General features: G+C 42.4%; 1 protein-coding gene across 1 annotated transcript in view; it reads left to right on the top strand.

The window, feature by feature from the left end:
• The window catches only part of zbtb21 (zinc finger and BTB domain containing 21), a 33,682-nt gene extending 12,083 nt beyond the window's left edge, over positions 1–21,599 (top strand). The window contains exon 2 of the mRNA XM_033032537.1: positions 17,173–21,599. Coding sequence (XP_032888428.1) covers positions 17,185–20,403 — 3,219 coding nt within the window. The 5' untranslated portion in view covers positions 17,173–17,184 and the 3' untranslated portion in view covers positions 20,404–21,599. The remainder of the gene's footprint in view (positions 1–17,172) is intronic.
• The last annotated feature ends 5,855 nt before the right edge of the window (positions 21,600–27,454 follow it).

Raw genomic sequence — 27,454 nt, 5'->3', positions numbered from 1 at the left:
GTGGATTGGATGGATTGAGGCTGGGGAATTAGTGAGTGTTGGTTGGAGTAGGTAAAATTATGAGGGGAGAGCGCGGGGGATGTCTGTGGGGTTGAATGGGTGGGATCTGTGCAGGATGGATGGGAGGAGTAGTGCAGGATGAAGGGGTGAGCAGTGCAGGATGGATGGGAAGAGGGGTCAGTACAGAATTGGGGGACCAGTGTAGGATTGATGGTGAGTGGCAGGAGAATCAATGCGAGGTGGCTAGGGAGGTCAGTACAGGATGAATAGATGGGGCGGGGGGGGCAACAAAAATATGGAGGGGACCGCGGACAGAATATACTGGTGGCCGCGCGCGCATGCGCACACTCACACACACACACTCACACTCACACACACACACACACACACACACACTCACACACACACGCATGCGCGAGGCTTCGGTGAACGGTAATTTCAGCTCAACTGTGCCTGTCTTGCCTACAGCCCTGTCTCAATCCAGACAGGGCTGTTGGTTAACCTGGCGGGACAGGCAGAGTGAGCTGGGTTTAACGCTGCTTCTCTGCGCTGACTGGGGGCACCGCGCCCGTCTAACTCCCGATGTCTCTGGCCACCCCCGGGGGGGGGGGGGCTCTCGGGCGGGGATGGTCCAGTGGCGGTCCGGCAGCGATTGCAGCGCCGGAGACCGGGATCGGTCCTGGCTGCGGTGCAGGGCTGCCGAGAGTGTTTTGGCATGCCTCCCTCCTCCAATCACCCCCACCTCCCCCCCCCCTACTCTACTTCCGCCTCTGACCGACACCTCCCTCCTCCAAGGGTCTGTTTTGAAAGCGCCGTTGGCGGAGTGGCAGCAGCTGCCGCTAACAGGCCGGGCGGGGCGGGGTGCGGGAGGAGGAGATGGAGCCGCCGCTGCTGCTGCTGTGCCCCAACCCTCCGTCACGCCACACTTAGCATCTTTCCCCACAACCGTCGCCGACACAAAATGTCACGTTCCTTTTCTCCAGAGATGCTGCCGGACCCGAGTAGTTACTCCAGTTTTTTGTGTCTATCTTCGGTATAAACCAAGTTGCCAAGCCGGGCAAATTGACGCAAATTTAGGTTGCCCGGCAGCACTTTGAGTGGTCATTGGCACCCGGGCAACCGTTAATTTCGAGCCCTGGCAAGGCCTTTTTATTTTCTGCTGGGATACGGCTGTTAGTCAGGATCAATTACAAGTTGGTTTCAGTCACAAATCCATAGCCTCATCTGAGATGAGGAAAATATCCCTGGAACTGAGATGCTCAAATCATGAGCATCTGCAGGTCACAGCTTAAGGATAAGGGGGAAATCCTTTAAAACCGAGATGAGAAGAACGTTTTTCACACAGAGAGTGGTGAATCTCTGGAATTCCCTGCCACAGAGGGCTGTCGAGGCCAGTTCATTGGCTATATTTAAGAGGGAGTTAGATGTGGCCCTGGTGGCTAAGGGGATCAGAGGGTATGGAGAGAAGGCAGGTACGGGATACTGAGTTGGATGATCGGCCATGATCATATTGAATGGCGGTGCAGGCTCGAAGGGCCGAATGGCCTACTCCTGCACCTAATTTCTATGTTTCTATGTCTATGTTTCTAAAAGAGGCATCACTGACTGTGATAACTTCAGAAGTGGGTTCCTTGCTGTCATTAGAGTTAATTTCCTCAGCAAGGTCTTGCATCGCATTGTAGGATCCATCCACCAGTAAAGAGTGGTGGAAAAGCTGACTGGAATATGCTTTGGTGGGATGGAGTCAAGGAATCTCTTGGTTGATGAGATATTTGAAGTGCTCCTATTCGGTGTTGACTGCCTCTCTTTCTGATGAGCTCATGCCATTTCTGGCTCTCATTGGATTTGGGCCTTATGTGGGGACTATTAGATGTCTTTCATGATGCTGAAGAGCCTGTACATGACATGCTGGTGAGTTGTTGAACTCCCTGTACTCTTCATCCACTCTGTATTCTTTGGGTCTTTTTGTCCTCGGGTGCCAAGAGAACTGAGTCTTTTCCCTTGAGGAAAGGTGGAGCTTTTGATTATTGAATAGATCCTGATCTGGTCACTTTTATCAAGTGCAAGTTACATTTATTGTCACATGCACCAATCGATACAATGAGATTTGAATTACCATACAGCCATATGAATAAAAAGAACACAATACACGATAGAATTTAACATGAACATCCCCCACAGCGGAATCAACGTTTCCCACTGTGAGGGAAGGCAATAAAGTTCAGTCATCTTCCTCTTTGTTCACCTGTGGCGGGCCTTTGAGCCTTCCTCAGTCGCCGCTACGGTGGCCCGATGTTCAGGCCTTCTCGCCGGGATGATCGGAGCCCCGACGACGGAACGGAGAACATTCTCAGCGGCTTGGAGTTTCCAAATCAGCCACTTCCTATCGGAGACCGCGGCTTCCAAAGTCCATAAGCTTTGGGCCGAGCTCCAACACTGGCGACCCTCGGCAAAATAATCCAGGACTCCGCGATGTTAAAGTCAGCGCCGCCCGCGGCTAGATGCTCCACAAACCACAGCTCCGCGGTGTTAAACAGCAGGCCCAACACTCCAGAGCTTCAACACGGCGATCCCCGGTAAGGCATCGCCCTCTCCATGATGGTAATTCAGTGCTGCGTCGCTGCTGAAGCTCTAATCGGTCTCCGGCAGGAAAGGTTGCACCAATCTAGTTGGTAGGCCGCGACGGGGGCGAACATGCGACTCGGAGAAAAGGCGCATCCTCGACCAGAAAGTGACTGGGAAACAGTTTCCCCTCTTCCCCCCCCCCACATAAAAATGACTAAGAAACCTCCAACAACATACTTTAAGACAGCCTAAAAATAACAAAAAGGGTGAAAGGACGGACAAACTGCTGGCGAGGCTGCCACGCGCGGTGCCACCCGATGACCATCTCAGCAATCCTGGTAGTTCTCGTTACAGAAGATGCGTCAATTATGCAGTCTTCATGACCTCCCTGAACCTGCGGATTTTACAACTTGTGGACTTGGAATTGTCATGTTGGTTGTGAGGTGGTGTCCAATATCTGGTTTTGTGGGGCTATTAAGAGCTTCATTTGGCAATGCTGATGTTTAGGATTTTTTGGGGTTGATGGAAATAATAACATATGTTGGGTACTCAGTCCAGCAGTCACGTTCACAGGTTCACGTGATAGGAGTAGAATTAGGCCATTCGGCCCACCAAGTCCACTCCAACATTCAATCATGGCTGATCTCTGCCTCCTAATCTCATTTTCCTGCCTTCTCCCCATAACCCTTCACAGCCGTTCTAATCAAGAACTTGTCTATCTCTGCCTTAAAAATATCCACTGAACCCCTTATCCCATTCTCCCTCCCCCACCACTTTTTCCCCTCCACCTATACTCTGCCACACTCTCCCCCCCTGCCCGCACTCTCCCCCCTCTGCCCGCACTCTCCCCCCTCTGCCCGCACTCTCCCCCCTCTGCCCGCACTCTCCCCCCTCTGCCCGCACTCTTCCCCCCCCGCACTCTTCCTCCTCCCCCACCTCTGCCCACATTCGCCCTCTGCCCACATACCCTCCCACACTTTCCTTCCCCTTTCCTCTCTCTTCCCCCTCCCCTCCTCCGTCCCCCTCTCCCCCACCCGCTCACCCTGAGGGTGACATCGCAGAGCTTGCCCTGGCGGCGGATCTCCTCCATGAGGCCGTAGTCGCGGACAGGCAGGTCGCCCACACTCAGCAGCATCAACTCCTCATCTGCCTCCGGCGCTCGGTTGTAGTCCCTGGGCATATTCTAAAATCAATTGTCTAGTTTATGCCTCTCACTTCAACAGTCTATTAACTTGGTACTTACTTGGGGAAAAAAACTATTTAGATACATCCAAGTGTTCCATATCTTTGGTGGGCGAATGAACAGATTGCCATGTTCTTATACACTCTTAGTGCTAACTTAGTGGGAGGCAGAAAAAATGGAATAACATTATTTTTAGAATGTTTTCACGCATTAGGTGTGATATCTGGAGTGTGTAATACCAAATTTCCTTTGAATGTGAAATGCACTTGTGTTTTTCTTATGGATTCCCAGCAGCAGATAAATTTAATCTGGTGATTTCAAAGAAAATCCAAAGACTTTTCAGATTTATACATTAATTTTTAAGGTGTGAATGTATTGCATAAATATACAGGAACAAAGCATGAAAACAAGCACATACTGGAAAATAAAGTAAGTGCTTCCACTTAACAAAGTACATTTTGCATCTTTCTGGTATTTTCGCAAATCTTCTGAATCTGATGGTTTCCATCTTGGGTATTTAATACAAATAAATCAGAAAATCACACCAATTTCTCCAAGCCAAATAAGGCTTTTATCCAAAAAATTAACTGCTGGAGGAACTCAGCAGCATCTGTGCAGCCAAAAGGCTGGTCGATGTTTCAGGTTGAGACCCCGCATGACCACTATCAGTGTTGAGGGAAGATATGCAGTGTAGAAAGGTGACGGTGGGGCCAGGTGATATGGGGGATGATCTGCAGGAGGGAATTTCGAGACATAAGCTGGCGATGATGGGTGGAACCAGATAAGGGATAACAAACAAATGCGCCGATACAGCCAGATCAGCATCTACAGTTGCTAGCTCCTCAGATTTTAAGTTATTTATTAATGACCTAAAAACATAGAAACATAGTAAATAGGTGCAGGAGGAGGCCATTCGGCCCTTCGAGCCAGCACCGCCATTCATTGTGATCATGGCTGATCGTCCCCTATCAATAACCCGTGCCTGCCTTCTCCCCATATCCCTTGACTCCACTAGCCCCTAGAGCTCTATCTAACTCTCTCTGTATTGAAAGGAAGGAGGCATATATTATGCCTTTTCTTGGCATATCTTGGCATATATATCTTGGAAGGCAGCTCAACACCGACAAGACTAAGGAGTTGGTGGTGGACTTTAGGTGGGGAGGAGCACCCTGTCCCGTCTCCATCAATGGTGTGGATGTGCAGTTTACCAGGGAGTACAAATACCTCGGAGTGTACCTAGACAGTAAACTGGGCTGGTTCAAGAACGCTGAGGCCAGAGCCGGCTGTACTTTTTGAGAAGGCTCCGCTCCTTCGACGTCTGCAGTAAGATGCTGCAGATGTTCTACCAATCGGTGGTAGGCAGTGCCATCTACTTCGCTGTCATGTGCTGGGGCAGCAGGGTGAAGGCTGCAGATGCCAATAAGATCAACAAACTCATCAGGAAAGCTGGCTTCGTCCTGGGTGTGGGGTTGGATTTATGGGAGTTGGTCTTGGAGGGGTGGATGCTCCTCAAACTGTGGAGCATTCTGGACAATACAGCTCACCCCGATGGATGACACGCTGGTTAACCTGAGGAGTACCTTCAGCAACAGACTGGTTCCACCAAGATGCAGGACAGAACGCCACAGGAGATCCTTCTTCCCTGTGGCAAACAAACTTTACAACTCCTCCTCCTTCTGTCATGGGATAGACTGAGACTGACTCCCCTCCCCTTCTTTCCCTCCTCTCCATCACCCCACCTCCTCAATCTTTGCACATCCCCCAAGCCTATCCACTCATCACTTTAATTTCATGTATTCTGTATTTCATGTGTTTTTTACGACTGTTGGCAAATCAATTTCCCTCCTGGGATTAATAAAGTTATTTTCTTCTTTTCTTTTCTTTATTTATATAGCACATTTTTAGTCAACTTGCATTGACCCCAAAGTGCTTCACATAATTACATCCACACACACAGGCAAAGGTGGGTGAAGTGTCTTGCCCAAGGACACACACAGGCAAAGGTGGGTGAAGTGTCTTGCCCAAGGACACAACGACAGTATGCACTCCAAGCGGGATTCGAACCAGCTACCTTCCGGTTGCCAGCCGAACACTTAGCCCATTGTGCCATCTGTCGCCATCTGTGCCATATATCATATAACATAAGAGTAACATCTAATATTCTGGAAGTTCTGTTAGTCCCACACCTCTACGGTCCCATAGAGACAGTGGCACGGCAGTAGAGTTATTTCTTTACAGTGCCAGAGATTCAGGTTCGATCCTGATTACAGGTGCTATCTGTATCGAATTTGTACATTCTCTCTGTGACCATGTGGATTTTCACGTTTCCTCCCACACTCAAAAAAACGCATAGGTTTGTAGGTTAATTGGGATCTGTAAATTGTAAACTTTCCCTAGTATGTAGGATAGTGCTAGTGTGTATGAGGTGATCACTGGTCAGTGAGGTCTCGGTTGGCTGAAGTGCCTGTTTCAACGCTGCAGCTCCAGGGTCTAAAGACACAAAGATTACAATAAAGTTTCATTGTATACTAAATTACTGGAAACTGATTTCTCACATTAGGTCAAAAACGGGTAATGAATTGTTGGCCTTCATCTTCAGAAGGTTAAGAGAGGACATATATTCTTCAAGATTCAAGAGTTTATTGTCATGTGTCCTAGATAGGACAATGAAATTCTTACTTTGCTTCAGCACAACAGAATATAGTAGGCATGAATACTGAACAGATCAGTGTGTCAATATACCATTATATAAATATATAAACACATGAATAAATAAGCAGATAAAGTGCAAATAAACAGATAATGGTCTATTAATGTTCAGAGTTTTGTTTCAGTTGAGTTTAATAGCCTGATGGCTGTGGGGAAGAAGCTATTTCTGAACCTGGACGTAGCAGCAGTCCTCGGGCTCATGTACCTTCTACCTGAAGATAGCAGGGAGATGGGTGCGTGGCCAGGATGGTGTGGGTCCTTGATGATTCTGCCAGCCTTTTTGAAGCAGCGACTGCGATAGATCCCCTCGATGGTAGGGAGGTCAGAGCCGATGATGGACTGGCCAGTGATGGACTCGAATGCATTTGAGATAATTCCCTGCAACAGACTATTTTATAATGGCCATGTCCACTGGGCAAGGTATTAATTATCTTGCAGTAAAGTACCCTCTAGGAAAAAGTAGTGTTTATGTGCTAGGATATCACATTCAATTTGAGAGTGTACAACTTAAATCTGAGACTAGAGTATTAAACCTAAAGATAATCACTTGGATATGAGGTATGAGTACTCTAGCCAAGACTAAAAAGCAGATGAAAAGGTTTGATGATAAATCAGCACACTTTTCAACAAATATATTAAATTGAGAAAACCAATCCCAGAGGAGATCTTAACAACAGTTTTTGGTGGAGAAAGGAGCTTATATCCTATGTTCATTTTGACTAGATTTTTACGTTCTGAACAATATAAGAATGGATAGATGTTTCAAGAAGGGTCTTGACCCGAAACGTCACCCATTCTAACGTAGCTAACATAACTCTACTTTTTAAGAAAGGATGGAGAGAGAAAACTGGGAATTATAGGCCAGTTAGCCTAACATCGGAAGTGGGGAAGATGCTTGAGTCGATTATTAAAGATGTCATAGCAACGCATTTGGAAAGCAGTGACAGGATCGGTCAAAGTCAGCGTGGATTTATGAAGGGGAAATCATGCGTGACTAATCTTCTGGAATTTTTTGCAGGTGTAACAAGTGGAATGGTTAAGGGAGAGCCAGTGGTTGTGGTGTATCTGGACTTTCAAAACGTCTTTGACAAGGTCCCACAAAAGAGATTAGTGTGCAAAATTAGATCACATGGTATTAGGGGTAGGTTATTGACATGGATAGAGAACTGGTTGGCGGACAGGTAGCAAAGAGTAGGAATTAACGGGTCCTTTTCAGAATGGCAGGCAGTGACTAGTGGAGTTCCGCAAGGCTCGTGCTGGGACCCCAGTTATTTACAATATATACGCAGTGCATACAGAAAGTATTCAGACCCCTTCACTTTTTCCACATTTTGTTACGTTACAGCCTTATTCTAAAATGGATTAAATTTTTGTTTTAATCGTCAATCTATACACAATACCCCATAATGAAAAAGCCAAAAAAGGTGTTTAGAAATGTTTGCAAAAGATATAACTGAAATATCACATTTACATAAGTATTCAGACCCTTTACTCAGTACTTTGTTGAGGCACCTTTGGCAGTGATTACAGCCTCAAGTCTTCTTGGGTGTGAAGCTACAAGCTTGGCACACCTGTATTTGGGTAATTGTTCTCTGCAGATCCTTTGTCGGGTTGGATGGGGAGTATCGATGCACAGCTATTTTCAGGTCCCTCCAGAAATGTTCGATCGGTTCAAGTCCAGGCTCTGGCTGGGCCACTCAAGGACATTCACAGACTTGTCATGAAGCCACTCCTGCGTTGTCCTGCCTGTGTGCTTAGGGTTGTTGTCCGGTTGGAAGGTGAACCTCTGCCCCAGTCTGAGGTCCAGAAAGCTCTGGGGGCAGGTTTTCATCAAGGATCTCTCTGTACTTTGCTCTGTTCATCTTTCCCTCGATCCCGACTGGTCTCCCAGTTCCTGCTGCAGAAAAACATCCCCACAGCATGATGCTGCCACCACTATGCTTCACCGTAGGTATGGTATTGGCCAGGTGATGAGCGGTGCCTGGATTCCTCCAGACGTAACACTCAGGCTAAAGAGTTCAATCTTGGTTTCATCAGACCAGACCAGATCACCAGAGAAAACAACCCTTTTGGCAAACTCCAAGCGGGCTGTCATGTGACTTTTACTGAGAAGTGGTTTCCGTCCGGCCACTCCACCATAAAGGCCTGATTGGTGGAGTGCCGCAGATATAGTTGTTCTTCCGGAAGGTTCTCCCATCTCCATAGAGGAACTCTGGAGCTCTGTCAGAGTGACCATCAAGTTCTTGGTCACCTCCCTGACCAAGGCCCTTCTCCCCCGAATGCTCAGTTTGGCCGGGCGGCCAGCTGTATGAAGAATCCTAGTGGTTCAAAAGTTCTTCCATTTAAGAATGACGGAGGCCACTCTGCTCTTCAGGACCAGCAATGCCGCAGAAATTATTTTATACCCTTCCCCAGATCCGTGTCTCGACACAATCCTGTCTCGGAGGTCTACGAACAATTCCTTCGTCTTCATGGCTTGGCTTTTGCTCTGACATGCACTGTCAATTGTTTTAATTTACCTCTGGTAGACTCAAATCAAGTTGTAGAAACATCTCAAGGATAATCAATGGAAACAGGATAAACCTAAGCCCAATTTTGAATGTCATAGCATATGGTCTGAATATTTATGTAAATGTGATATTCCAGTTATTTCTTTTTAATTACTTTGCAAACATTTCTAAACACCTTTTTTCACTTCTGTGTAGATTGATGATAAAAAAAATTATGTAATCTATTTTAAAATAAGGCTGTAACGTAACAAAATGTGGAAAAAATGAAGGGGTCTGAATACTTTCTGAATGTAATGTATTAACGATTTAGATGAGGAAATTAAATGTGACATCTCCAAGTTTGCAGATGACACAAAGCTGGGAGGCAGTGTGAGCTGCGAGGAGGATGCTATGAGGCTGCAGGGTGATTTGGATAGGTTGGGTGAGTGGGCAGATGCATGGCAGATGCAGTATAACGTGGATAAATATGAGGTTATCCACTTTGGTGGCAAGAACAGGAAGGCAGATTATTATCTGAATGGTGTCAAATTAGGAAAAGGAGGTGCAACGAGACCTGGGTGCTTGTACATCAGTCACTGAAAGTAAGCATGCAGGTACAGCAGGCAGTGAAGAAAGCTCATGGCATGTTGGCCATTACGAAAGGGTTTAAGTTTAGGAGCAAGGAGGTCCGACTGCAGTTGTACCATAAAGGCCTGATTGGTGGAGTGCCGCAGATATAGTTGTTCTTCCGGAAGGTTCTCCCATCTCCATAGAGGAACTCTGGAGCTCTGTCAGAGTGACCATCAAGTTCTTGGTCACCTCCCTGACCAAGGCCCTTCTCCCCCGAATGCACACACCTGGAGTATTGTGTGCAATTTTGTTCTCCTAGTTTGAGGAAAGACATTACTGCCATTGAGGGAGTGCAGCGTAGATTCATCAGGTTGATTCCCGGGATGGCAGGATTGACATATGATGAAAGAATGGGTCGACTTGGCTTGTATTCACTGGAATTTAGAAGGATGCGAGGAGATCTTGTAGAAACATAAAAAAAATCTTAAAGGATTGGACAGACTAGATGCAGGAAAAATGTTCCCAATGTTGGGGGAGTCCAGACCAGGAGTCACAGTTTAAGAATAAGGGGTAAGGCCATTTAGGACTAAGATGAGGAAAAATAATCGGGGTACTGATTTTAGATGATCAGCCATGATCATATTGAATGGCGATGCTGGCTCAAAGGGCAGAATGGCCTACTCCTGCACCTATTTTTCTATGTTTCATTCCTTTTCTCCAGAGATGTCCCACTGAGTTACTCCAGCATTTTGTGTCTATCTTTAATGTAAGAATGGAAGTGGAAGTAGGCTATACAGCCCCTTTGAGATTACACCACCATTCAGTAAGAACTTGGCTGATCGATCCTCTGCCTTAATTCATGTAATCCCTCGAACGACTGTAGTTATCATTTATTTATCAACAATGCAAAAATCTGAAAGCATACTAAAGCAAAGGTTCATGATCGCGTTGTATTGAGCTGCAGCATTTAAACATTTCAGTTCAGTTAGGCACTGTCACTATTAATATGAATGAAGGGTAGACAAGAGAAGGCTTTGCAACTGTTTGTATGGGACTGGGTTTAGTTTCCATCAACGTCTACAAAGCAAATTAAATGGCCGAGTTAATGTTTGCCAAGATTTATTTTCCAGAAGTCTTGGCAAACTCCACCTCCCTTACTGCTGCCACGCGCATTTAGAAATCAACATGACTTTTTCTTTCTGTAGGCAGCTGCTACTTTTTTAATACTAAGACGTCCTGCCTTCAGTAAGGAAGTGGTGAAAATCATTTATTCCATGTGGCCAACGGCGACTGGTGACTCATGAAATTGAAATAACCATTCCTCTATACCCTTTCAGATAAACATCTTATTGCTCCTTGTCAGCTCAAACAATACTTTAACCTAGATTTGTTAACACATTAGAAACTTGCAACCTATAGTTTGTGGTTACGGGAAAAAAGTGAAAAAGTCCAGGGATGCTTTTGGACGGATGCCTTTTGTAACCTATCACACTTGTGTGACTCATCAATGGAAATAGTGACTGGTGAGTTGATGTTGCTCTGTGGATGAAAATATAATTGTACCGATGCAACTGTATAAAGGAGCAGCATCTCTTTTCTGGCATTCTTTATGCCCTGCATCCAATGCAGTACTTGAACCTGTGAATTGTTGCAAAATATGTTAACTGACTGAGTTCGTAATTATTCTTCCGGGAATTTTTTCTTTTGCATGCAAGAGAAAGATGCCCAATCTTCCATTCACTTTTATTGCATCAACCTCTTTAGTGGCTGAATTATTTTTCCAAAGAAATCAGTAAATAGCACAATACAATTCCTCAACAATAATAATATTATTTTTATTACAATTAATTCATTAAATCGATTGAACTGAATTCAGTGTAAAAATTGAATCGTGAATTTGAGAGAGAGACAAAATGCTGAAGTAACTCAGCGGGTCGTGCAGCATCCCTGGACAAAATTAATAGGGTTTTAGGTCGGGGTCCTCCATCGGTCATTAGTCTGATTAGTGAAATCTGAGAGCTTCTATTATTACAAATCCAACATTTGGCCACAGTTCGGAGAACAAATCAGCATATCTTTTTTGTAGGATTGCTGAGTGATTATGTTTACAAGTTGGGATGATTTGGGAATGTCTTGCAGCCACATATTTTCTCCCCTCAGAAGGTGCAAATTAATGACGGTGTTTAAATGTCACTCTCTGCTAGATGGCTCATGTTATTAGAAAATTAACCATATTTGGATTATTCTGGCTCATTGTTTACACCTCCATATTTCCCAGTAAAAATCACTGATTGAAGATCAGAGGTAGAGACCATGAATGCCATTCCATAATTAAGCATTCAGAACATTAGCATCCTAAAATTGATTAATTTGGCAGAGAATTTGCCAGAAGGAATTCACTTCAAGACTCAGTTGTGAAAATTACTGGCAATCCTTTGGGAAAGCTTGCAGCCATTAATGTTTGGGGCGAGAACTATTATAATGATTTTTCCAAAGAAATCAGTAAATAGCACAATACAATTCCTCAGCAAGCTTGACCTCTATAGGATTTTGGCAGCGTAGATGGAAAATTAATAGAGGGATTGGTGCTGGAATCTTGACCTTTGATGTGTTAATGAATTGGATTCAGATGTATAGGAAACTATTTCTAAATGTACAGATGAAGCTGAGAATCATGATGGACAGGTCCAATGGACGGGCAAAAGCAGATATAATTTAAGACAGAAATTTTGCACATAGATATGTTTTTGATTTGGAGAATGAGAAGACAACCTTAAAAATGTGGAATCACGTGAAAGCTGTGCAGCTTCTCTACTTACTCATAAGCCCATTGTTGCAATTTGACTCACCCAACCCTATTGAAAAACATTGAAATTTCCGAGTGAGATGCGGAGCATTCAACTAATTGCATTAATGTCAGACAATAATTGAACTGGTTAGTTTATGTCCACTTTCCAGCTCTTTCTGCACAGCCTTATAAATTAGAGACATTTGGTGGGGGCCTAGCCACTGTGTTAAAGAAACATTTCAACTGCCGCCTCCTGAACGCTGATCACTTCTCCAGTTTCGGTGCAACTAACTATAGTAGATCTAGTCTATCCCCTCTTAATTGTTCTTGTGTATCGCCCACCAAAAATGCATAAGGACTTTATCAGCCAATTTGCTGATCTTATCTCTAGCCTTTTGCCTAAATTTGACCGAGTCTTGATTCTTGGTGATTTTAACATTCATGTCTGCTGTTCTACTAAGCCTCTGGTGAGTGAATTTATGTACCTGGTTGAGTCCTTCAATCTGACTCTACTCACCATTGGACCCACTCACAAGCTTGGCCATACACTGGACCTGTGCTATCGTCCGGTCTCCCAATTTGTAATATAGAAATTATTGATGCTTGTCTGTCAGATCATAGTGCAATTATATTTGATGCATCTCTGCCTTTCTCTCCCTCCAAATCTCATCTCCCTGTTCGCTACTCCCGCTACATAAACTCATTGATTGCCAGTAAGTTCTCTGAAGCTCTCATAGCTGCTCCCGACATCTGCACCATCGAGGCTTCTCCCCCCCCATTTCAGTACTGACGATCTCATTCTTTCATTCAATACCTCTTGCTCTTCCATCCTGGATTCTGTTGCTCCTCTTAAAATGAAAAAGCCTAAGCATAAAGGTTGGCCTTGGCTCAATGACACTAAGAAGAGAGTGCAGAAAATCAGAACGGAAGTATAAATGCGATAAGCTTCAAATTTCCATCGAACTTCTAAGAAACAATCTTCTCAAATACCAGGAAGCAGTAAAGTCTGTGTGATCACAATACTTCTCCGACCTTATTTCCAAAAACGCTCAAAATTCCAAGGTCCTATTTAGTACTATTACCTCTGTCTTATGTCCCGCCCCCAGTACCAGCTTAGCTGGGTCCCCTGCCAAGTGCAAAGAATTCTCTACTTTTTTCACCAGTAAAGTTGAGAACATCAGGCACTCGGGATATCAGGTAAGTCGGGACTTTTTTTCCAGACTGATAAAAAATGTCCACGAGTAAAAAAAGTCAGGAGGATGCCCTGAGAACCTACGGCTGGCATAACGAGCCGCTACGACATATCTACGAACCCGTTACGAACATTCTGGGAGTATGAAACAAGGGGAAAACTCGGGAGAATTTGTGAATAACTCGGGAAAATTTGTGAATAACTCGGGAAAGTGGGACAGGCCCTTTACTCTCTATGTAGCCAGAGAAATTTAAAATGTTTTCAATATCATTGTAAAACCAACCTTACAATTAAAGATTGCATTCTTGCAGCGAGGCAACCACAGTTGTCAAAGTTGTTCATCACCAATGAAATGCACATAGCTCTACAAGGTCTCTTATTTTGAGATATTTCCCACTATTGTCTGAAATGTGCTACCTAAAGGGCCTGTCCCACTTGAGCGTTATTTGCGCGTCATTTACACGACACATTTACGCGACACAACGCACGACGAGCGCATGGCGTGCATTACACGCGCATGGCGCGTGGTGGAATAGGCAGTGACGCGCGGTCGCGCACTGCGCCCCAGGATTTTGGGATTCTCAAAATCCTCGCGCACCACCTGCGTGACGCGCAAATGATGCCCAAGTGGGACAGGCCCTTAATTGTTTTGCATCAGACTGTCTGGTGCTAAACTGAAAAGAAGGTAGAGCAGTATGACATTGAAACAATAATCAGCACGGTTTTGGGTTTGGTCAGGATTGGCATAGATACAAATCTGACAATAAATGACCATTGTAGTCAGAAATGTTGGATATTTGTGGGTGTTCAATAAGTTTTTAAAAGCTTTTAACCGACCATCATATAATATCTATCTGGAAGTGATTATCTGGAGTAATTGAGGTAGTGAACAAATCTAGCAATTCATTAGTATCCTAAATTAAAAGGGAAATTCAATATTTTACACATCCATTTCCTTTGTAAATATATAGGAGGATGATATACAGTTTGCATCCGACAACAATCCATGCCAATGTCATCTATTGGTGTACTTCATATTAATTTTTCACCATCGACAATATGTGTCATAGAGTCATACAGCACAGAAATCGGTCCTTCGGCCCAGCTTGCCCCTGGCGACCAAGTTGCCCCATCTACACTACTCCCACCTGCCCGTGTTAGGTCCATATCCCTCCAAAGCTTTCCTATCTATGTACCTGTCCAAATGTCTTTTAAATGTTGTTATAGTTTCTGCCTCAACGACCTCCTCTGGCAGCTCGTTCCAAAAAACCCACCACCCTCTGTGTCAGAAAATCATCAATGACTAATATCTGAGAAATAAGTATGATTAAGAATTACTCACTGCACCATTACCCGGTAGTGCAATGAGTATTTCTAAAGCTTGCGATCTATTTGTGGGTTTGAAATCTTTCTGCAATTCTTCCGATCATGTGGTTTGTCCTCATCAAACTTTGAAAAAATAAAAAAGCAAACTTGCTAGAAGAATGAAGGACTGGAAAAGATTTGTATTCTCATGATTCAAATTAGTATAATGGATGCATGGACACAAGAAAATAGGGGCAGAGTCCTGGCCTTAAAGTCTGCTCCTTTGTTCAGTATGATCACAGCTCATCCAGCCCAAGGCTCAACTTCCTTACTGTGCCAGTTTTGCTTGGCCTTCAATTCCCCATTTAAAAAACCTAAGATAGACATGAAAAGCTGGAGTAACTCAGCGGGACAGGCAGCATGTCTGGAGAGAAGGAATGGGTGACGTTTCGATCGAGACCCTTCTTCAAATCCATATTAGGGAATTCCAGAGATTCGCCATCACTGGGAGAAGAAATTTTGTTTTTGTTTTTCAATTCACACTATTCTCTTGTAAATATGTCACCTTGTATGTTCCAAAGAGATCACCCCTTCTAAACTTCAAAGTATAGATCTCACTTTTTTAGCTAATCTTGATAGGATAACTCTTTCATCCCAGAAATTAGCCTGATAAATCTCTCCGAACTGCATCTAATTTGAGTATCCTCTCTTAAGGAGTTCAAGCAACTTAGAGGATTTGGTTTGCTAGTTGAGAAACTGGTGAGCTGAATATAAAGCGAATAGTGATTTATTTACTCTTAAATGATGTTGCACGAGTATTAGCATTATGTTCAATTGTAGAATTGCACAAGCATGCAACAAAATAATCCGGCTAAAAGTCAGATGACCTCCTCCCTAAAATAAAAAATACGAATGTTGGAATACAATAACAAGGCAGTGGTTTCAGGAGCTATTTTGGCCTCAATGATGTCAGAACCCAAGACATCCAAAAGAGAAGGATTAAATATTTGCTGTCATCTTTAGCTAGAAGAGCTGAGTGGATAGCACTTGTCAGTCTATTTGTGATATTCCAGCATAACAGCGGAGTCCATCATCAATTCTAATAACTCCGTGTGTAAAGAAACAGTGGGTCTACTGGAAGCAGCAAAGGCAATGAAATAACAATATTTTTGCAACGGTACTGAGCCCTTGTTTGTTTAACATGTACCAAGTACTCAAAGGCAGATAGCATTCTATCAGCAAAGAAATTATGGATTAGTTTCAATTGGCAATTGCAGATTAATACCCTGCTCACTCATGCCTATTTAGAGTTTCACAAGCACTATCCACTCAATATTTAATTATCGCTTTGGTCCAGGACTGGCTAAAGCAGATACATTTCAGAGATGAGAAAAGAAGACGGTTCTTGACATCGTTAGTATTTGACTGAATGCAAGAAATGTTGGTACGATGGAAGTCGATGGGAATTGAGGATCTTTCTTTTGGAAGAACTTGAGGAAGGAAGTGACCATTGTTCTTTGGGTTCTTATCGACCATAAACTTAACTGGACAAGCCACATAAATACTTTGGCTGCAAGTGCAAGTCAGAGACTTGGAATTCAGTAGCAAGTGACTAGTAGAATGTAGAGCAGCACAGCACACAATATATGTGCCATACATGATGCCTAGCTGAACTGATCTCATCGGCCTGCACAGGATCCATATATCTCTATTCCCTGTATTTCCATGTGTCTATCCAAAAGCCGCGAAAAATGCCACTATTGTCACTGCCTCCACCCTCACAGTGACATTGTGTTGCAAGCCCCCATCACCCAATGTATAAAAAAACTTGTCCCACACATCTCCATTAAACTTTCTCCCTCTCACCTCTGGACGAAAAGGTTCTGACTATCAACTATGCTTATCTGCTGACTCCATCTCAATCTGCACATGTCAATTATAAAGTAATGCTCTTCCTTTACCGGACACATTTAGTTCCTTGACCATTCAAGGACTTCAACACCATCCTGGACAAAGCAGCTTGCTTGATGTATTTATCACCCACTAGCATGAACATTAATTCCCTCCACATTCTCAAATGCATCTACAAAATCCACTGCAGCATTTCCTTAACATATGACATTTAATTGGACAAGACTATCAGTCAAGCTCGAACTGATTTGTAGATATCACTGCTTCTACATAACTCAGTTAACCATGGTCCCTAAGTTATTCAGTAGCATAGTAGGTTTGCACTGGTGTTTGGTAGAGAATGTAATGATCCCTTTTTTTTGGAATGTAGATAAACATGTTTTTTTCTGTGGTTGGTATACCCGAGTTTGAAACTGCATTATTCTCATATGTATTTATTTGATGTTCTGTTCTCTTGCAGGTGGAGCAGACCATGGAAGAATTATTTCACTACATCAATCCAGCACATGCCATCTCTCTCCTGAGTGCACTAAATGAAGATCGTCTAAAAGGCCAGCTATGCGATGTAGTCCTCATTGTTGGTGACCACAAATTCCGGGCACACAAGAATGTTCTAGCTGCCAGCAGTGACTACTTCCGGGCTTTGTTTACGAAGAAAGAGAATGAGAGCCAGTCAGTTTTCCAACTGGATCTCTGCGAAGCACCTATTTTTGAGAATGTTCTGAACTACATCTACTCCTCATCCCTTTTCATTGAGAAAAAATGCCTAGAATCCATCCACCATCTGGGTAATAACCTTGGCATCTCTTTTCTAACCAGCATTCCATCACAGACGCCTCAGATTTCGTGCACACCAAGTACTATTGAAAAGGTGAGCAAACCTGATAGCTCCCAGCCAAGGAGTGTCATTGTATGTCAGGGGCGCAATGATCTTGATAAGAATAACATTGAATCCGAAGCAAAGGGAGGGGATTCCAATCAGAAAAAGGAAACGTGGAGGGAAGAGCCAAGGCACAGTTTAAAATCCTCATCTTTGATGGATGCCCTAAGGGCAAATTGCAATGCTGTGCCCAGAGATGTTGGTACAACTCACCTGTCGGATGATATGGGACAACCCCTGTTAACGGATGTGCGTGGGGCCTTGGGTGACACAAAGTACCATGAAGCCATCAAATCTCTGGAAGCTCGAAATAGTAGGATGAGGTTTTGTTGGGATAGGAAAAGTTCCATGAGTGTGGATGGTACTTCAAGTTTCAGTGGGAAAGTTTCTGATACAAGGCAAAGCCTGACTGATCTCTTGGTCAATGGAACGTCTTTAACTAGGCCACAACTAACACCTGCATTCTCGTTTCATGGAACTACAGGATTTGCATATTCCCAACCAAAGTCTGGGCACACAGCAAATCCTGGCACAATTGAAGAGAATAATTTTCTATATTTCACTCAGGTGGGGCCCATTGTTCAACCCCCAATATTGCAGTCTAACACCCAGAATGTTGTCAGCAGCGGCCCATTAGTGAAAAGTCTGCTTCGGAGGTCATTATCAATGGATAGTCAGGTCCCTTGTTACTCTTCTCCTCTTGATCAAAAGATGAATTACGGATCATCAATGTGTAAGCATGAACCTCTAGAGATGATTTGTGATGCATCTTCCCAAACGCTGATAAATACAAATTCAATGAAACAACAACTTGAAAAAGATGAGCCTCAGGTTGGCCAGACTTCTTGCCCAAAACAGCTTGATGGATCTCGGCCTTCCGAAGCAGAGGGCATCTCTTTACCATCAGCTGTTAAAGTAAAAGCAGAGCCTTGTAGCCCTGTCTCAGAGACATCTGATATTATTCGAGTGACTGTTGGAGAAACCTTGCCATCTACCAGTAAGGAATTCTCAGTGAAAAGCGTCGGGACGACCAGAAGGACATCCACGCTGCCAGTAAAAAGGAGGTTCCAGGCTGAAAATGCAAAGATTTCCGTTGAGAAATCAGAATCTTTCCAGCATTCTCCCAATATCACGAAAAACGTTGTGGAAAGTTCAAGCCCTATTATAGATGAGGCTAATCAAGATCTGTTGAAGACTGAGCAGAACAAAGAGGAACATTTTAATCCCGAATCAGCAATAACTGGGAAGCGATCCAAGTGCACAACCTGTTCCAAGAAATTCCGAACCCCAGCCGGCCTATTCCGTCATGTTGGCATGTACCATAACCCAGATAAGCCACATGCCTGTGATATCTGCCACAAGAAATTCCTTACCAATTTCAAAGTTTGGACACACAGCCAAACACAACATGGGATAGTCAGTAACCCATCAGCAGCTCCCAGCTCCTGCCCTGCCTCAGAAGAAAAATTTCAAAAGAAACTAAGTGATATGATACGTGAAAGGGAGATCAAGAAGGCGCTGTTTCACAAGTTGCGACGAAAGCAGATCTCTCATAGTTACCCAAGCCTACGGTCAGAACAAGGATTCAAAAAGAATTTAAAGCCTACAGCCAAAGGTGTGTACATATGCACAACATGTGGAAAGCTGTTCCGCTTCCTGTCACGTTACAGGCAACACATGAAGACCCACCCAGGTGAGAAGCCTTTTGTTTGCAAGCTCTACAATAAGCCTATCAAGCCAAAAGAACAATGTAGTACTGAAAATGTGAGTGAAGAGAGTTTGGAAAAACAATGCGATCATTGTAAAATCAAGATGCCTTCTAAGGCAGAGAAGACAAGACATGAGAGGATTTGTAGGAATGTTAATGTGTGCTGCTACTGTAGTCTTAGGTTTTACTCCAGAGAATTAAAGCAAGAGCACGAAAGTCAGTGTGAATACAAAAAACTAACCTGTCTAGAGTGTAAACGCACATTTAAATCCTCCTTCAGCATTTGGCGCCATCAGATCGAAGTCCATAATGAAAATACAATGGCCCCAGTAAAACAGTCTTGCCTGGATACAACATGTCACAATGGTGTCTTGGCAAACGAAGCTCAGACTGAAGTTGTAGAGAACTCCATTGCTAGCCCAAGTACCTCAAAGGAAGACGAAGCATGCAGTGATTCTATGGAACCTATGTATGTTGACTCTGAAAATTCGTCATGCTTTCCTGAAGACCTGAGTGTCTCCAGCCACAGAAATGCAAACACTGAGGATAATCATGTACCTGACGCAGTCTCCGCTAATCCCATCCATTTGGAAGACTTGGCTTCGGAATCAAACAGTTGCAGTGGGGAGCCAGAGGATCTAACTTACAAAGGAGAACGTGAACTTTGGCCGTGTGAAAAATGTGGCAAGCTCTTCCCGATACGCAAGCAGTTGGAGCGTCACCAGGAATTGCTGTGCACTGTTAAGCCGTTCATTTGCTACATTTGCCACAAGGCCTTCCGCACCAACTTCCGTCTCTGGAGCCACTTCCAGTCTCATATTTCTCAGTCAACGGACCATCTTGAAACATCGAAGCCTGCAAAGGGTCCCTCGTGTGCTCCTCCTCCCCCTCCACCACCTCCCCCACCACCACACTCTCCTGAGCCTGAACACGTCTCGAATCACTCGGATAGGTCCAACAGCCCGCAGGCATCTGATGCTCTTTTTTCCCACGCACCTCCTCTTCCAGCAACTACCTTTGAAAGGCTGTTCATGTGCACACTTTGCCACCGGACTTTCAAGACTGCGTTCAGTTTGTGGAGCCATGAACAGATTCACAACTGAGATGAGACGTAAATTTCCTATGATATCTTTGGAATTCCACAAGAGTTATCTATAGAGGTGCAAAGAGGTTGAATATAAGGCAATACAATGTACTCCAAATGTTTAGTAAAATAAAGAGTTGGGTAAGAACGCTGTAAAGTAATATATTAAGCTGGTAGAAGAAAGTAAAATGTTTAGAATTTTTTTTTAAATCCATCTTGTTACTCCGGTGCGACATGGAAGCATTTTTTATATGATGGGAGTTTGCCAGTATTACAAAATCAGTTTCAATTAATACTGCAGAACCAGCTGATGCATTGAGATGACTGCTTATCATTTGTTTTTAAACTTGAATAATATGAAATGTCGGTAACTTCAAAGCAATTTTATTCTGTTGGCGCCAACATTTTCTGGATCAGTTCTTTTGACAGATTGATTATTCAGTAGATTCAGCTATAAAGTTGTATTTTATTTTCAGCACAGAAAGGTATGATTATGAACACGATGGTTTAAAGTCGATGGTATGTGTTGCAATCCAATGATCAATCAGTGTAGATGTAACTAGCCAAAAGCTTCTTGGAATTATTGGGATCTCCTACAACAAATGAGCCTCAAATTAGTTTGAAGGTTAGGAGGAAAAACTGAAGCTTGGCTGTCCTAATTAGTACCAAGGATGACAATCTACAGCATTTTAACTGAGATGTCTCCAAAAAACTAGTTTGCTACCTAGTCAGAGAAGGATAGAGATTATCCTCTTTTCATGTGCTAACACTCAAGTCATTCAATGATTTTTATACTGTACCCACTGGAGAAAAAGTGCTTCCATTGTGAGATTTGAAGTATACAGCGACATTCTTAAAAGATACATTGTACCGTGGCCAGGTCCAAAATGGAAGTTCTAAATGGTGGGAAAAGAACCTTCACTACACAATTGATGGCAAAAGATAATGACAGAAACCTCGATAGGGAACAGTAGAACGGACGCAGTCCTGTACATACTCCCACAGTTAGTCTCCTTCATGTGATGAGAAAAGTTCAGTTTGTTTGCTTAATTACAGTTAATTCATAGTTAGTAAAATAATGATTTTCTAATGATGATCAATGATATCATAGACAATAGACAATAGGTGCAGGTGTAGGCCCTTCGAGCCAGAACCGCCATTTAATGTGATCATGGCTGATCATACCCAATCAGTAGCCCGTTCCTGCCTTCTCCCCATATCCCCTGACTGTACTATTTTTAAGAGCCCTATCTAGCTCTCTCTTGAAAGTATCCAGAGAACCGGCCTCCAGAGGCAGAGAATTCCACAGTCTTACAACTCTCCGTGAGAAAAAGTGTTTCCTTGTTTCCGTTCTAAATGGCTTACCCCTTATTCTTAAGCTGTGGCCCCTGGTTCTGGACCCCCAACATCGGGAACATATTTCCTGCCTCTAGCGTGTCCAAACCCTTAACAATCTTATATGTCTCAATAAGATCCCCCTCATCCTTCTAAACTCCAGAGTATACAAGCCCAGCCGCTCCATTCTCTCAGCATATGACAGTCCCGCCATCCCGGGAATTAACCTTGTAAATCTACGCTGCACTCACTCAATAACAAGAATGTCCTTCCTCAAATTAGGGGACCAAAACGGCACACAATACTCCAGATGTGGTCTCACTAGGGCCCTATACAACTGCAGAAGGACCTCTTTGCTCCTATACTCAACTGCTCTTATTATAAAGGCCAACATGCCATTTGCTTTCTTCACTGCCTGCTGTACCTGCATGCTTACTTTCATTGACTGATGAACAAGGAACCCCCGATCCAGTTGTGCTTCCCCTTTTCCCAACTTGACACCATTTAGATAGTAATCTGCCTTCCTGTTTTTGCTACCAAAGTGGATAACCTCACATTTATCCACATTAAACTGCATCTGCCATGCATCTGCCCACTCACCCAACCTGTCCAAGTCACCCTGCATTCTCACAGCTAGAGGAAGAGGATAGATCTTTCAGAATTATGTACAAAATCCGGCCGTTTTGTAGTAAATTGAAAATATTTTTAATGACGTTTTGAGGTAACGGTGAAATGCAGTGGCACAGGAAATGGAATTGCACTGACTTTGTTTTTGTTGAATATACTCAGGTGGGCTAATATTGTAGTGCAGGAGAGTGGTCAGTTTATTGGGCATTGAATTTATGCCAGATTCTAAGAATTTAACTTTCAACGGAATCTGAAACTGTCATTCAATATCTTCCACCTCAGGTCATGAGTATGTTTTGTGTAACAAAGTTTTTTTTTAACATGGAAGTAATAGAAAGACATCTGGTTAGCCTTTGTTTGACATTCAAATATGAATTGTATGACAGGATGCAAGAAATAGTACCTTATCACCCTGGCATGTTCAGACCAGAAAAATCATGACAATTCTGATTTTCCTGATCTGCATCCAGTTGTGATTTACATTAAACTGATTCGGATGACCAGGATCTTTCTCATCCCATTCAAAAAGAAAATTAGAAAGTTTATGTTAATATTGCCAGAATTATTACTAATATATGTAATGTCATAATTATCATTGCAAAATCCATCTTAATTCTATTGTTACTGGAGGAAATCAAGTTGTTCAACTTTTCATTGTAGCTACTACACATATACTCTGAATTAATATTTTAAAGGACAATATATATTTTGCTGCTTTGGACTTTTTCAAACTTGATTCTTGATTTAATGAACTTTGTACTATAAACAGAATTAAATGATTAAATTAACAGCAATTAGCATTTTTTAAATCATTATTTCCAAGTAGATGTCATTTATTACAGTAAACAAGGAGCAGAAGTCTTTATATTATTCCTTATAATCTTTGCTAACAGTTTGCATTTAAGTTTGGAATTCTAGTGCCAAATATTGTTTTTATAAATTTAAATTATGCTACTCGTATAACAAAACTGGTCTACTCTTAATTCTAAAATGTAATTTTGTCAATCAACTGAAGAAAAGTCTATGACAGTCAGCTAAACAAAGCCAAGTCTATCTGAAATCATTAACTATTTATGGACAATGATGCTTTCATCATCAATACATTGTTCTTGCTAACCTTCAGCACTAGCCTTCCTCTTCAGTTTAGTTAATCCTTTATGACTTGGCCCACATCCAGGAAGTAAGAAAGCAATGTTACACTGAGGAGCAAGAATGGCCTATATTTAGGAGTGTGCAGAGAATATCCTGTAAGTAGTACGAAGCGATCATATTGGCAAAATACAAGGAAACTGAGTCACAAGGAAATGGAAGGGGAAGACTATTAACACAAGTAGATTACCAGAAGTTAAGTTTGATGTAAATGCTACAGCTGATCGTTATATTTTGTTACACTGTGGTGTAGAATCCATTTGCACTTTTAAAATTATTTTGACCAGATTTTACCCGCGGTGACCAGGATATCATTTATATAAAACTAAAGGCTGTCCTTGCTCTCTCGATTGGCTGAACTGAAATGCTGAAGTTCAAAAATAAGAAAAGAAATTTGTGAAATTAAACAGTCAATATTTGCAAAAGAAAATTGCATTTTTAGAGCACCTTTATTGGCCTGGGCATCTTAAGGTCCTTTGCAATCAATGAAGTACTTTCAGTTTGTAGCCATTTATTGTTGAAATATAGGAAACATGTGAGCACAGGAATACAGCAACCTCAGACAAACAACATGTAAATAATCCCCCAGTAATTTCTGGTGATGCTTATAGCTGGATATATATGGACCATTTCACCAGGGAGAACCCAAATGAACGGAAATATCTTATAACGATTTTGGTACAGTTATAAAATGATGCAAGGGTTTTCAACCGGCATAGTATGACAGGATTCCTGCCCCCTTAATTGTAATAACTGGTGTACATCAACTACTTTAGCATAGTAAAACTCTCCATTCATTGCAAAAATGACGGAAAATACAGGTTCAGCATTGAATGCCCACAAAACTAATCCTGAAAACTTTTCATCACTCATTGGTGAAATAGAGTTTGGGATGGGACCGCAATTGCATTTGCATTCTTAGTTCAACACACCTTGGCTGAATAGAAGTGTAGAAGTTTCTGAAATGCATTCAATATTTTAACTTGTATTTCCAAATATACTATTCATGAAACATCAATAGTGGTCTTGCAAGATCAGGTAATAAGAACTGTCCTGGGGAAATTCACTTTTTTCCTCTGTGATATGCTTAAGGGAAAAGATTGTACCAACATTTCACAACCCATTTTCTTTAATTTACAGAAGTATAACATAGAAACAGGACCTCCAGCCAACATGTCCATGCCAAACTTTTTGCCCGTCCACACTAACCCAATTTGCCCTTGGATTTATAATATTTTTGGTTGATATGCAACATTTTTGACAATTATTTGAAATTCCTTTTCATTGTTTTAACACATGAATGTAATGGGCAGTCGGTCACTCTATTCTTTATTGATGAATTAAATCCTCCATTAATTTCAGATCCAGATTTCACTTGTCTCTTCCTTGTCGCCATTTTTCACTCGTCTCCTCCCATTTAAATCCTGCAGACATGGTTTCACGAGACAAAGCACCTTCTTTCAGTCAGCACCGTCACTTGAGTCATTGACTGTCTCCTGATCTCCACCCTATCAGGGACCTTTGTTGTTCTCTCCATCCCTTCTCCCTTCCTCTACAACTAAAATGTATTAATTTTCAAATATTTCAAAATTCTAAATGAAATGTTAACCATCTCACCAGATGTGATCTGACCTGAGAAGTTCCAGCAGTTTCTACTTACGCTTTCCAGCATCTGCAGTATTTTGTATATGGATCCTTAAACTTTGTTGGGAAATATATGACAGGGAATGATGTTGAAACATTTTATACTTTAAAAAAATATTCTACTTCCAAAATACACCATTTTTTAATCAAGAATCAGTCATTTATAATTTATAACTAATTCCAGTATGTACTATTTCATTAATCACATTGTCAGTAATTTATCATTTATATATTGATAACATCAGAATTTTCAAAAGTAGTTTCACAGTCCTTAAAACCAGCTGCAATTAAATTAAGGAGTCTCCTAAGACTGCATGTCTGGATTTCAGGAGCCTAATATGGATTTAATGTTGAAGAGAAATATTAGATGAAGCATCTGAGAAGTGTTTGTCTTGTTTTTGTAAATAGCAAGTCTTTGTTTAATTTTGCTGGTGTCAGATTCTTGCAACTTCTGTTTGTAATCAGTACTGATGGAATTTCAAATCGTGTAGTTACTTCCAAAAGGAGAACATCCTATATAGCTAGACTGAACATAAGTTGTAATATTGAGTTATAGGTAAATAAGAGGGGAAATCAGTCTGATTACTTTGTGTTGCCTGGAGCTGGCTAAGTTTAGAGATACAGCGTGGAAATGGGCCCTGCAGCCCACCGAGAACACGCCGACCTCGATCACCCGTATACCAGTTCTATCCTACACGCTAGGGGCAATTTACAGAGACCAACTAACCTACAAACCTGCACTTTGGAATGTGTGAGGAAACCGGAGCACCCAGAGAAAATCCACACGGTCACAGGGTGAAGGTACAAACGCCATAGAGAAAGAATCCGTAGTCAGGATCAAATCAGGGTCTTTGGCACTGTGAAGCAGCAACTCTACTGCTGTGCCACTGTGCTGCCATGACATGAACTCAACAGACCAAAAGGCATAAGTTGTAATAAACATTAATTCGTAATCTTAATTTATATTTATAAAACTTAATATGTTGCACAAGGAATCTATAACTTTCCAGGCTGTAGAGTAAAAAATCTAGCTCAGTTGTGAATGGCAAAGCTTAAAATAACTGCACGTTTTATTTGAATTAAGATCTTGGCTGATGTTCCACCTTGCTGTGAGGAAAGGTGAGACATCTGGTAATAATCATGGCAGATGATTTTCAAGCACTTTGCTAAAATGGTCTTAAAAGAGCTTAAAATCACACACTTTTCCCAAATTTCCATTGTCTGAAAATTATTATGTTCAATTGCACCTTTCCAAAGCATGGAATTCTAAAAATACTTTGTAGCCAACATAATACTTCCCAAGTGTTGTAATGGATTAAGTCTGCAGCCAACTTGCATACTGGAAGCTCTTACAAACATAGAAAACAGGTGCAGGAATAGGCCATTCGGCCCTTCGATCATGGCTGATCATCCAATTCAGTATCCTGTACCTGCCTTCTCACCATATCCTCTGATCCCTTTAGCCACAAGGGCCACATCTAACTCCCTCTTAAATATAGCCAATGAACTGGCCTCAACTACCTTCTGTGGCAGAGAATTCCAGAGTTTCACCACTGTGTGAATTTTTTTTTTCTTATCTTGGTCCTAAAAGATTTCCCCCTTATCCTTAAACTGTGACCCCTTGTTCTGGACTTCCCCAACATCGGGAACAATCTTCCTGCATCTAGCCTGTCCAACCCCTTAAAAACAGCAATTAAATAATGGCTATGTTTTCAACTTTAGTGATGTTGATATCTAAGAATTGTCATTTAAAAAACCCCACCCATATTGTATGAAACACTCCCATGGAATCTGATAAGTCCAGCTGAAAAAGCAAGTAGGGTTGTAGTTATTTTTTTAATATTTAAATTCAATATTAAAGCTTCTGTGGTGCACTTGACAATCTTTTTTGAACTCGGGATCTGTTTTGTTTTCAGAATTGATGTTTTCTAAATTGAATTGAATTGAATTGAATTGAATTCCTTTATTGTCATTCAAATCTTACGGTCTGAACGAAATTTCGTGCCTGCAGGCATACATACAATAATAAACAACACTAAACACAAATTAACATCCACCACAGTGTATCCTCCAAGCACCTCCTCACTGTGGTGGAGGCAAAAATCTTAGGGCTGCAGTCTCTTCCCTCCTCTTCTCCCTCTGCGTGGCTGAGGTTATCTGTTGCAATCAAACAAATCAATCTTCTGTCTCCCTGATCCAACAGCATCTCATATTTCGCTTGGGCAGCTTACAACCCAGGGGTGTGATATTGATTTCTCTAACTTCAAGTAACCCCTGTATCCCCTCTCTCTCCATCCCTCTACCACCAATGTCCA

Source organism: Amblyraja radiata, chromosome 14 (assembly GCF_010909765.2).
Source record: "Amblyraja radiata isolate CabotCenter1 chromosome 14, sAmbRad1.1.pri, whole genome shotgun sequence".
NCBI classification, from domain to species: domain Eukaryota; kingdom Metazoa; phylum Chordata; class Chondrichthyes; order Rajiformes; family Rajidae; genus Amblyraja; species Amblyraja radiata.
The sequence above is the reverse complement of the archived record's forward strand: the minus strand, read 5'-3'. Positions and strand labels throughout refer to the sequence as shown.